The 12,754-nt window shown below is 45.1% G+C and overlaps 1 protein-coding gene across 11 annotated transcripts in view; it reads right to left on the bottom strand.

The window, feature by feature from the left end:
• The window catches only part of ZFAT (zinc finger and AT-hook domain containing), a 317,588-nt gene that overhangs the window by 36,444 nt on the left and 268,390 nt on the right, over positions 1-12,754 (bottom strand). For all 11 annotated transcript variants that reach the window (XM_057497721.1, XM_057497719.1, XM_057497722.1 and 8 more), the window contains 3 exons: positions 11,607-11,725; positions 5,160-5,286; positions 2,335-2,465 (listed from right to left, as the gene is read on the bottom strand). In XM_057497721.1, coding sequence (XP_057353704.1) covers positions 2,335-2,465; positions 5,160-5,286; positions 11,607-11,725 — 377 coding nt within the window. The remainder of the gene's footprint in view (positions 1-2,334; positions 2,466-5,159; positions 5,287-11,606; positions 11,726-12,754) is intronic.

Raw genomic sequence — 12,754 nt, 5'->3', positions numbered from 1 at the left:
TTCTCTAGTTCTCTAATAAAAATAGCTATATTTACATTTCATTTACAGGACAACTGAATTCCGAGGGCATCCTTTCACTGAAGAGAGCAGGCACACTGCAGTCCCCCTGGCGTAGGAGCGGGCATTGATGTCTGCCTGCCCACAAGTCCATGCATCTCTCTCCCATCCATCATTTATCAGTGGCCTCAGCGAGCTAGGTGCTGGGCAGCCAGACAAGAGAATGACTAGGACACACATCGTGGGGAACATTTCCACATGCAGTTAGTCTGTGTTAAACAGCGACACTCCTCTTAGTCCTTTGTTTTCAACGGGCCAGGAGCTTCTCTGAAGGGCGCCACTGCTTCCTGCTATTGCAAACCCATCAGGTACTGGCTGCTTATCTGCCTTGTCCCTGTCACGCTGTCAGTCTAATGCCCTGAAGCCCACCTAAGCTGTATCCTCATCCTCATGTATCACTGCTCGTCGGTAATGCTCAATAAATCATGTCCCTGAGCAGCAGCAAATCAATCCACTTCCTAAAAAGACACAAATCACAACGGTAGCAACTTCCTGCAATTCTCAAAAGGATTTGGCATGTATGAAAAATCCAAAATTCTGGTACCATCCTAATTAGACCCTTCCTGATATGCCAGGTCTAGCTCAGGATGCCACATATCATAATGCAGAGGAGTTTCAGAAGAGATTTATAAGACAATCTGAAGACTGCAATCTGGTAAATACAAAGAAAAGCTAAGAGTGCTCAGCCTAGAAATGTGTGAGTCTGTTCCCAACCAGCCCAGAACACCCAGCTGCTGCAAAAGAAAACAGCAAACTCCTACTGCCCGACTTCTGTCCAGGATCTTCTTGAGAGAGGCCAGACCAGCAGAGGAGAGTTTCTAGGGCAGGCAGTCCAAACATCCACCTAGACGTGCTAAGTGCTATGTCTTGTCCATGGACCAGGAAATCCACAGTTGAACCAGAATGTACTAATTCCCAGAGATCACTTAGCCTGAACCTCATGCTTTGCACTGTGCTCTGGACACACCTCGGGGGACAGTCACGGAGACAGCCCTGCGATGTCTACTGATTCACCAAAGACAGACTGCTGGGGACCCAGCACTAAGGGTTCCCTGCATACAAGCCACACTAATAAATATTTTTGTTAGTGCCAAGAAAACTTTACCCCTTTCACCAAGTTAACTGCTTCATATTTCCTTCTTATTTACTGTTACAAAAAGTCAGTACCAGATCACAGGTGAACTGGAGTAACCCTGTAACACACACCTCTTCCGGGTCTCTGCTCAAACATCTGCCGACAACCCTTCATGAAAGAGCCCCCAGCCCGCGCTCCTTGCCCACCTCCCTTGTTCCTCCCACCGTACCGGCTTGCCTGCTGATAGCCTTCACGGCTCACTCGCTCATGCGTGTTTGATCTCCTTCCAATTAGAGAGCAACCACCTTGACGGCAGATACGGGTTCTCTCTTGGAACTCCAGAAACCCCTAACAATAGTAGGCACTAACTAAATACTTAGTAAATGAGAAAGCAAAATATGGAAAATATGGATAACTCTAAACTTGGGCAGTCTGCATTTCAGCTTTGTCCATGAACTTGAACTTTGATTCTAAATTATACACCCTGGGTCTGATGTGTCCACTGCTGTTTTTGTCTGTTTAGGTGTCGGTGAAAGCCAGCCTAGACCTTTCATAAAGTGAAGCAGGAGATAGCAGAGAGATAGGTACAGACAGAAAAAAAGGATGGTCTAATTACCAAACACACTGCATTTTAACAGATTGCAAAGTCTCTGAGGACAGAAGAGGAAATGAGCCACGTGGCATAACTATTAATTAAACGGAATAACCTTTATTCAAAACCGATCATTTCATCTACCAGTTCAGTCTTCCTGTGGATTCACTCAGGAAGTGCTGATATTCAAGATGGCCAGCCCACTGCACACACCCTCCTGGCTTCTCCGGCCGTGACCAGGGGGCCCACCCATTCGGCTCACTGGCGCACAGGCACCAAGGGCTGCTCTTCGCCACAGTGGTGTCCAGATGCATCCTCACTGTGTTCATTTCCACTCTGGAATTCTTTGTAAGGAAATGAATGAAAAGCTTCCAGAATTTAAAAAAATACATTGCACCTCTCCCCAGAAACATACCTCCACATATGGAGCTGTTGAAGACACAATTCCACAATAATCGGAGGTGGAGTAAAAGAATGCATGAGACTAAACCAATTTCATTCCAGAGTCTTAGCTTAGGTAAGTTGAAGCCTTGAAAAGCCAAGGGAGTGGGGGAGAGAGAGGGTGGGAGGCAGTGTGGGAGGTGACACTGAAGAAGGAGGGGGTGCCTACCTGTTTCACAACGGTCACAGTCCCTGGGGCCACGGCCACCACCGAAGCGACAGCAGCTGCATCGTGGCTCTCGGCGCCCAGCCCGATGATCTGCTGCAGGATGTTCACAGCTGTGGGGTCAAGCCGGTCACCTTATGAGGGAGAAGCAAACGACACCGTTCAGGCCGCTGAATGTGAAACCAGCCCTTGGCAGAGGTCCCTCTAGGGTGGGGCCTTCTCCCGGGGCTGCCTGGGTTCCCCGCGGTTGCTCATCCCGACAGCACAAATGATCTGTATGGCACTGCAAAGCTTACAAAGCATTTTCCATAAGAACATCTCAGAATCCCAAGCACCCTGTGAGGAGACGACATTGCGATGTAATGTATTACCCCATTTCCAGAGTAGTTACTACCCCACGAAACAGCCACGAGACTTTGGCAGTGACCTTGGGCTGTCGGGTCCTTCACATCACAAAGCCTGTGAGCTAGGCCCAGATGTTCTCAGCCCAAGCTTGGTGACACAAGACTGCCTCTCAAAACAGAGCCTGTGAGAAGCACCAGCTCATCTGTTAACCTGCAGAGCTAGTTTCCCTCTAGCACACGTGTGCTAGGTGGGCAGGGTAAGTGTGCCAAAAGAACTACACCAGCTGTAGGCAAAAACACAAGGAGTCTCACTTATCAATCGCTCCCACAGGGCAGCTCGTGAGGATACTTTCCTGCTCTCACCACCTGTGACTCTCATGAATGTGGCACTCAGACAGTGACCATTAATTCACCGAAAGGGAAATGACTGGTAACACTTTGATGTCTCTGCCAATGACTGTGTCTTAGGACTGGGTTTGTGCAGACAACATCCCAGTGTGAGCCTACCTGTAAGAGATGGGTGTCGGGGACCCGTGGGGGGCACACGGGGAGGTACCTTAGTGATTTGCTTATATTCACAATGAACCACTCAGCATTTCCCTCCATACACACACACACACACACACACTCTCTCTCTCTCTCTCTCTCTCTCTCTCGCGTGCGCGCATGCATGTGTGCTCACTCTCTCTCTCTCCCTCCCTCTTTCTCAAGGGAGATGTTTCAACTGTGCCTTGTGGCCAGCCACCCAAACATCCAGACTGAATAAAACATTTGCCCTAAAAATGAACTGAGATCAGGTTAAGTCCTCATCCATTACTCCCTCAATGACCATTTATCAAGCCTGTCAGCCAGCAAGGCGTTCCCAGTGGGAATGAAGACAAAGATCTAACACCATTTCTCCCTTTCTCCTTCCGGGTCTCACAGGTTACTGAGAAGAATTTGTAAGCAAATTATTACAGCACCTGGTCAGGTCCCTATCAGGAGGGTAATCAGGGGAACACTAGAAAAGCCAGGCAGGTTCCTGGCAGGTGATATACAGTCTGAATACTGAAAGCAAAGAGATGAGTTTGCCAGAAATGCTGTGCAGATGAAGGGGACGAAGCAGGTCCCAGAAGCACTGCAGCGTGTGGGTGGCAGAGATGTGCTGAGGGCTGCAGAGCGGAGGGAGCACAGCTCAGGGGAAGGGCGGCAGGAGATGCGGGTGGGGAGGCCAGGACCCAGCGCAGGCTGCAAACTGCTGAGCTGCAAAGTCGGAACTGTACCCCAAGAGCTAGGAAGAGACACCAGGGAGGCATTAGAAGGGGTGAGCGCGTGTGCTGGCGGGCGCGGGGGGATGACAACAGAGCCTTTGCAGGGCCTGAGCATTACTGAAGTCACTGAACAGGAGGGAAGAAAACACGAGCTCAGACAAGGCCTCGCCTGTAGGACCACCATTTATAGACAGGCCTCAATTTTGCAGAACCTGCCACTCTCCCCAGCTGCACTGTAGAGGCACTGTCTCCTGACTCCCCTCAAGCTCAGCAGGCAGAGACCAGCCCTGGCAGTTAATCTCCCCTAAAGTGACTGGCCCCAAGGAGCTTTCTGTGCTGCTCTTTTCACAACTGGGGAGTTAGAGATTTAAAAACTGGGCAAAAATGGTGATTTCCTAACTCCTATCCCCTGTCACCATTGATGCTTTCCTCTTAATCCCACTTGCCACCCCTCTGTCCCCCAAATACAAACAGGGCTGTGGTCCATTACATTAACTTTGGCTCTGGTCATATTCACAAAAGCATTAAGAAAAAAATGTTCCTGAGCATAAAGCCCCAGTCACCACTGGCTGGCACGTGCTTTGCTTTTTAGCATTGATCTGACATTTGACACGGAAATCCTGATATGAGGCTTTTCAGAACTGGGAAGTAGGCAGTCCTGGGCCTGCGACTCTGCAAGGTGGTCACAGACAAGGCAAGCAGCTGTGCCTGGGCTCAGATATGCCACCCATTGCCCTGCCTGTTGGCCCCTGTAGGCCCTGGAACTTGCCCCCAGAGTAGACGACTGAGAGGAAGCATGGAATGGGGGACAGCACCCCAATGAGAAGTCAGGAAACCTAGATTTCAGAATCTGTGCCAACACCCAAAAGTGGGTGAGCCTGCCAACCATGGGCAAGGAAGCGCCCTGCACCGGTGAGGTGAGGGCCGGGGGGCTGCTTCTCTCACAGGCTGTTAGAAGGAGCGGAGGTGACGAAGTGCGGACTTCTGGCAATGCTGTTACAAAGCACGACCTCTGTGGTGTCTTGCTGCAGTCCTCCACCAGCTGTTGTAGGTCTATATCAAGAGGAAGAGATCTCTGAGCTGGACATGGGGCCACTGCTGCACACTGAACACTGGGTCAGGGGTTTTCAAGTAGAGCAACTGTGGACACCATTCATTTGCAAACTCATTCATTCTGCATGTTGACTAAAGACCAGTTCTAAGCTGTCAGAGGGCGATATGGCATGTCACTCACCACTCTCAGAGGTGTATCTCAGGTCCTGGAGTGCAGCCACCGCTGCCTGAGTTCCCTGGACATCCTCTTCGGCTTCTGTGATGTGCAGATATTGGGTGGAAGGCTCCTCAGGAGTTTCTGTTGCTGGCTAAGTAAAAACACAATGTCATCTAAGTGATCCTCTAATGGACCCCCTATTACTCAGAAGTCCCAGGATAAGGTATTACTGCAAAATCAATGCACCCAAGCAACCCTCTGCGACATCTGGTTTGCCTGGCATCCCTGCATATCACTGCTCCAGTGAAAACATTCTTCCCAAAGAGAACACCTCTCTTTGCAAATACCAAGACCCCTTAAAACCAGCTTTGGTAGAAAGCTTCCTGCTAGACCTTCCTGCCTTGGGGAACAGCGTATGCTGCTCATAATCAGAGATTAGACATGTGCAGCGGTTCCAGCATGTGCCCGTGTAATGGCTCCTCTGTCTCCCCCAGTGGGACCATCACAGTCTTCAATCCTCCCTGGGCCCGGCCTCATGCCGTGTGGCCGACAGAGGTAGAGCCCAGCAGCGGTGATGGTGGAAGAAGGGAGAGGATGGTAATTGCTTAACAAATAATTGCAGGCAAAATGGGTAGCACAGGGCACATAGTAAGAGTGTAGCAAATTTTAGCAATTTATGCCATTCTTATTTTTATCTGAAGGATATGATAAACAAAACTGACCCCAGAAAATACATCTGTGCAAAATCAGGACTTGTGAGGGCAGGAGGAGTCAAAGAACACTCACAGGCACCTTGTACCTCGAGTCGAGTAGAGGTGGAACAGAATTTTCATGAGAACCAGATATTAATTATGACTTCTTTCTGGGAGGGGTGGGAAGTACAAGTAAAAGTGTAAGACAGGAGGCATGAATGCCACCATAAAGAACAAAAAGGGGGACTTTCCACAAAATTTACAATAACTCAAGTCAGCATGCTCTACTGACACAGGTTCAGAATAGCGTGGGAGTACTTTACGGCCAAGTGGCCAAGTCATTTAGGTGTTTCCAGCCTGACAGTCAGTAGACATTAGTAGGTATTTGATGAACGCATAAAGGAATAAAAAGCAGCATATTTCCTTTTAAGTACCTTTTAAGTACCGTTAGCCACATATTGGCCAACGCTGACTGGGTCGAAGGAGGGACTTAGCGTTTGACAAACAGGATGCACACAGAATGGCTTTCCCTTCTCACTGGGGGAAACTGCGTAACAGTCACTTGTGGGAGGAACAGGGCTTTGAAGGCGTTCTTGGGAGCCAGGGGCCAGCACACACTGGTGAAGCAGGCAGCTCGCCACTCCACAGGCAGCCGCCCTGTGCCCGGCCCCCTGGCTGCTCTGCTGTCTCACTTCTGGCGCTGAGTGCACGGCTCTGTGCCGACTATTTCACTGGAATGTGCAAGGAGGGAGGCGCTCAGGGAAGAGCACTGCCACCCATGATTATACAAGCACCCACTGGCTAAGAGAGGTGGGTCTTTAATTCAGGAACTGCATTCTGTCATCTATTTAACAGAGAGCAAATCCTTGCAGTGCGAACTGGCAACAGAGAGGACTGTTCTCCCGCAGACAAGGCTGTGACGCTGATGCCTCCCCACCCCCACCAATAATCACGTAGCTGCCACTTACCACAGGCCTGTCACGGACTAGACACTGACCTCAGCATTTTCTATAGCATGTGTCTCAATCCTTTCACCTCTTGGGTATTATTAGCCTCACTGATGGGTAAACCCTTTGAGACCACAGAGCTTAAATAAAGGCTCAAGGTCAAGCCATTTATAGGGGACAGTGCTGGGATTCAAAGTGAAGTCTGTCAAACTTCAAGGCACATACTCCTTAATTTTCTTATAAAGAATTTCAAATACACACAAAACAGGAGATAAACCCCCAGGTACACATCACCCAACGTCAACAGTTACCCACTCGGGGCCAGGCTTGCTTCACCTAGGCCCTGACATGCTCCACACCCTGCCCCTGGATGATTTTGGAGCAAATGTGTAAGTCATATCATTCTATCTATAAGTACTTTAGAATGTATCTCTAAAAGATAAGACTCTTTCAAAACATGACTCTGACACGTAACAGTAATTCCTTAATAACCATCACATATCTAGGCAGTGTCCTAATTTCTCCAATTGTTTCACTTTCCACAACTTGTTCTTCAAATGGGATTTAAGTCTGTCACTGAATTCCACATATTAGAACTGAATGATACATCTCATAAGACCTCTGTTTACAGGTTCTCTCCCAACTCTGACTTTCTCCCTCAGTAGTTTTGTTGAAGCAAGTGGTCTCTAGAGTCTCCAACAGTCTGGATTTTGCTGACTGCATGACCACAGAATCATTTCAGGTGTTCCTTTGCCCACTGTATCGCCTGTAAATTGGTAGATGTAACAACTTCACCAGATACTGGTTCCCTTTTTGGCAGGAACATTTCAGGGGTTATGTTGGACATACTTCCACCAGAAGACACCTGCTGTCTGAGTGTCTCTGTTGTTTTTGCTTTTGTGGTGTTAGCAGGTAACTGACGATCACTGCTAGATCCATGACATCATAGGAGGGTTGCAAAGTGCCGTACATTGTAAATCTTCCTTTTTAGCTGGAATACATCTAGAGAGAATCTTCGCTGCATCAAACATTTGGTTATGCTGAGGTATAGTTTGTTTAGAAAAGGTAAAATAATTGCTTGGTTCTTGGCCTTTATTTACCAAAATAAGAGTTCTATTTATCAAAATAGAGTTGATTCCCTAATATCCTACAAAGGTGACTTATGAGTCTTTCCTCAGTATCATCATAAACCTATGGATTCAAACATGCTGGATATGTGTTACTAGTTATTAAACACAACAGCCTCAGAGGAACAATGTCAACTCTACCTCCAACGACAAGATTCCTGACAACAGTACGTGTTTTCACAGTTCTCCTGCCCTCAGGTTCAATCCCACTAGGGAGACCCAATCCAGTCCCTGTGTAGTTAGGCCATTGTTTTGGTAACAGTTAGAATCATTTATTTCACTCTCAATTTTTAGGATTTTGTTTAAACTTTACTTTTTTTATTCTTACATATAAAATATTTCCATGGCTTCTGAATCAACTGTATACAACTGGGTACAGTTACTGGGCAGGCAAACTAGGCACACTAGCTGGTACACTAATGGACATGCTGACTGGGTATGCTAAGAGAAGTTCAGCTTCTCTCCTACCTGTACCATCTTGCCTCTCTACCTTTTCCACATATAATGGCCCCCCTTTTATAACCATTTTTAAAAATTATTTTTAGATTTTCAGAAGTTATAAAGGTAACAGAGTTCCCAAATACCCTTCACCCAGCTTCCCCTGATTATCAGACGCACTGGCTTTTTGGTGGGCAGCCTTTTCTGCTCCAGGGCCCCACGCGCATGCAGTCATCGTGTCTCAGTGGTCTCCTCCCGCCTGTGACAGCTGCTCGGCCTTTCCCTGGCTTTCACAACCTTGGCACTTTTGAGGAGTACTGGTTAGGCATTTGCCCCCACACACCTTCAGTCATCTGGATGTGTCTGACGGATTCTCACGATTAGATGGAGGCTGAGGATTTTTGAAGAGTATCACAAGGTGAAGGGCACGCATCACATCAGGTGACAATGATGTCGCTATGACTTATGACTGAGGATGTGAGCCTCTGGTCACATGGTGAGGATGGTGTCTGCCAGATGCCTCTACTCTAAAGCACTGCTTTTCCCTCTATAATTAATACATATTTGGGGGGGAGATATTTTGAGGCCATATAAGCATTCTGTTTCTCCTTAAATCTTGCCTATTAATTTTAGCATTCATCGCTGAATCTTGTCTGCTGGAATTACAACTGATGTTTTAATGGTAATCCATCATTTTCCTTGTTCCTTCTACATTATCCTAAATTCTTCTGTGGGTTCCTTCCCCATCACTTATTTATTTATTTAGTCTTGCATTCATATCAGTATGGACTCAGATATTCATTTTATTCTTTGAGTTATTGTCCAACACTATCATTATTTATTTTTTTACTCAAATTGTTCCAGCTTGGCCATTCAGAAGTCTTCATGTTGTCTCATGTGTCTCTTTGACAGGCCTCCATTTTTTTTGGTTGGGAGGATGTTGTTACTTCCCTGGACCACAAAATGCTCCAGGATCATCTTAAATATTTTTTGCCTTAGCTCTGGAATAAAACACTTTTCAAAGGGACAGTGTTTCATTTTATTGGAGAATCCTATTGGGAAACCAAGATCTGGATACTAGGTGTGTTCACTGCCACTAGGGTATCACTGCTTCTGGGCCCTCTCAGCACAAAAAGCTAAGTAAAACATGTATATCTATACTAATCATGTATACATGTGCACCTGGAGTCATCTCTGTATCCACCTATTGGGGTATGTGTACGTACACTCTATCACTCTAGCTATACAACAGTGCTGCAATTCATAGCCTTATGCAGATACCTTTTCTCACTTTTGTCAGTATTAACTTTGGGATGGTTTTTTATTGCTGGGATTGTTTAGTTAATGGATAAAGAAATGCATACGTAATTTTACTAAATATTGCTAAATTCACAGAGGTCATAACATGTTGTGTCCCCACTCAGCAATGTATGAGGGTGCATGTTTCCCCTCGGCTTCTCCAACAGAGACTTCTCTGCTTAGTTTTAACTAACATATATTGTGTGTGAGGTTGACCATGTTTTTAGATATTTAAGGTCACTGCATTTTGTTTTCTATGAACCCTTCTTATTTCTTACCCATTTTCCTGCTGGGCAGTTGGCTGTTGGTCTTTCTCATCACTATCCCTAGAAGCCTTGTATAATGTAAAGGTAGTAATCCTTTTTTATGATATGACTGAAAGTATTTTTTGTCCTTTGTTTCTTTACCTGGTTTGTGAAATCTCTTCCAAAGACTATTAAAATTCTTTTCATGTAGTCAAATTTCTTCAATCATTTCCCTTAATGATTCTGTCTTTGAGATGCAGTTAGAAAAGTTCTCCAACTCTCAATTTATAAATGAATTAATTCACCCATATTCTCTTCTGGTATTTGTAATATCACTGTTTTTACATTTAAGTCTCTGATCCTTTTGCACTAACCTCTCTCTATATATATTCATAATTAATATTGAAGTTTTAATCTGCTGCTTATCATGTATAGTCTTTCATTCATTCTTTTGGATATTCTAAAACTGTAATTTGGTCATCTGCAGATACAGATACTTTATTTCTTCTTTTCCAATTCTTATATCTCTATATTTTTTGCCTTACCTAATGCACCCGCTGACACTGACCACATGACATTAAAGAGCAGAGCTCCTGGGGCATCCTTGTCCGGCTCCTAATTTAGTGAGAAATGTTCCAATGTTTCCCCACGAAGTAAGATGCTGGCTTTTGGGCTGAGACATATATATATTTTTTCACCTTAAGAATATATTGATCCAATTCTCCTTTATTGGCTATTTTTAATCAGTGGATGCTGAATTTCGTCAAATGCCTTTTGTGTATCTGTGAAGAAAACCATTTATTTTTCTCCCTAGTTCTATTATTATGACGAATTATATGAACATATTCCCTCTGAACAAGCCACCCTTCTCTTGCATTCTAGATTAACCCCACATTTCTATGACCAATTATTTTTTCATGTATTGCTGGATTTGTTTGAAAGCTGTTACTTACTCTTAACCACTAGATGCTCTGATATTCCAGCTCCAGAAAGTCCTTAGAAAAGTAGTTCTCAACTGGAGGTAATTTTGACCTCTTGGGAGACACTGGCAATGTCTGTGATATTTTTGATTGTCACAACTGGGGATGCTACTGGTGTCTAGTGGGTAGAGGTCAATGATGCTACCAAACATCCTGAAATGCACAGGACAGCCTCCTATGACAAAGAATTATCATGTCAAAGATCCTAACCTGCCTTAGATAACTTGCAATTAGTCCATGGAAGTGAAATCTGGTATTTGAAGAGAGACAGCTAGTGGCTTTTATTGTAGATGTGTTTTCAACCAAGTGACTGGTTTGAACACCTGAGGGCAAAACAAAGCTGACAGGTAGGAGCACATGTCTTTTGTAGAGGGAGAAAAGGGCCTAGAGTCAGGAAATGGAGCCCTCCCCAGTTCTCCTGGTGAGGACTGATAATATATTCCTTGCAAGCATTCTTTTAGATACAATATCTGAAACTCTGAATTTGCAAATAATAGAAGTGAAAATGTGAGACCAATAGAGACATTCACAAAAAGGTCTAAATTCAACAAGAGTAAGAATTTACATGCATGACCCAGATCTCACCCAGTTAGAGCTCAGACAGAAGACATGCCTAAAAGATTTCCAAGTTCCGCAACTGAGAAACCCAATGACCTGGCCGCCTGTGCCCAGGACCTGGGCTTGCCTGATTCATCATTTGTGCCTAGAAATGCCAGGTTTAATACCGTATTTTAAAAAGTTACCTCCCACTTGGGGTCTCCTTCATTTTCCACCAACTTCAGGCCGTGCTTGTTCTTCAGGTGCCTGTTGAACTCCCATTTGGTGCCATACACAAAGCTGCAAACAGGACACTTCAAACCACCTGGAAGCACAGACAGAGGAAAAAAGACACACTCATAGCACATTCAAGTTCCACAGTCTGCCCTCCATCCAAATGCTTTAAATCCAAGGGACATATGTTGTTTTGTCTCCAGTAATTAATCCAGTCCAAGCTTACCTTAGTATTAGAGCAAAATTTCAACAGTATATGTGCTTTTCAGGGGTGATATTTTAAAATTTAATGTACTTCTTTCCATCTATTAAATGAGCCATTTGCAGACAACCTGATGTGTACTTAACATTTTAGGCACAGAGAGAAGTTAAGATGAGTAACAATATTTCTTTGGCCTAGTAGATAAGTGGCTTTAATAATTCTTCCATATGTTTTTATTTGAAGAAAGAAAGTAATTTAGAAAATAGAAATAACTACAGGGCAGTGGCTGCTTTTCTCAAGCACCTTTGTCTCAAAACACTAAAACCAAGAGGCAGATTATCAGTCTCCCTGACATCAGAAGCTGAGCTTCTGGTATAAACTCCCCAGTAAAGGGTAAATTAAAAAGCTGGTCACATCCTGAAATGTCATTATTTATTGAACTGATGAAATTTTGCACATATTCCAGAAGTGTTGGGGTGCTTTAATTAAGAGAATGTAAAACCCTAGGTTAAAAAAAAAAACTAACAGTCACACAAAAGACTGTCTTTCTAAGATGGTTATCAGAGGCAGCAACTAAATTAACAACTGAACAGAAACCACTTTAACAGACTGTGCTTTCAGAAGCAAACCAGCAGCCTCAGGAGTGGGTATAGCATCAGGTCTCCAAATCTACCAGGCCTTTTAGCAGGCCAGTCATGCTAACTGCTGGCACCAGCAGGCCTCCACATGAGGTGTGGCTGGGGCAGTGAAACGTCAGTCCCTCAGTGGCTGGTCCTCCACTATTGGTCCACTCTTCACCCAGCATAGACAGTCTTTTAAAAAAATAAACCAGATCACATCTCTCAGAGCCATCAACCTCTCCAGTGGCTTTTCATCACACCCAGAACAAAATCCCACCCTTCACTGTGGACTGCAAGC

The sequence above is a fragment of the Manis pentadactyla genome, chromosome 3 (genome assembly GCF_030020395.1).
Source record: "Manis pentadactyla isolate mManPen7 chromosome 3, mManPen7.hap1, whole genome shotgun sequence".
Lineage (NCBI taxonomy): Eukaryota > Metazoa > Chordata > Mammalia > Pholidota > Manidae > Manis > Manis pentadactyla.
This window is presented reverse-complemented; position numbering and strand designations above follow the sequence as displayed.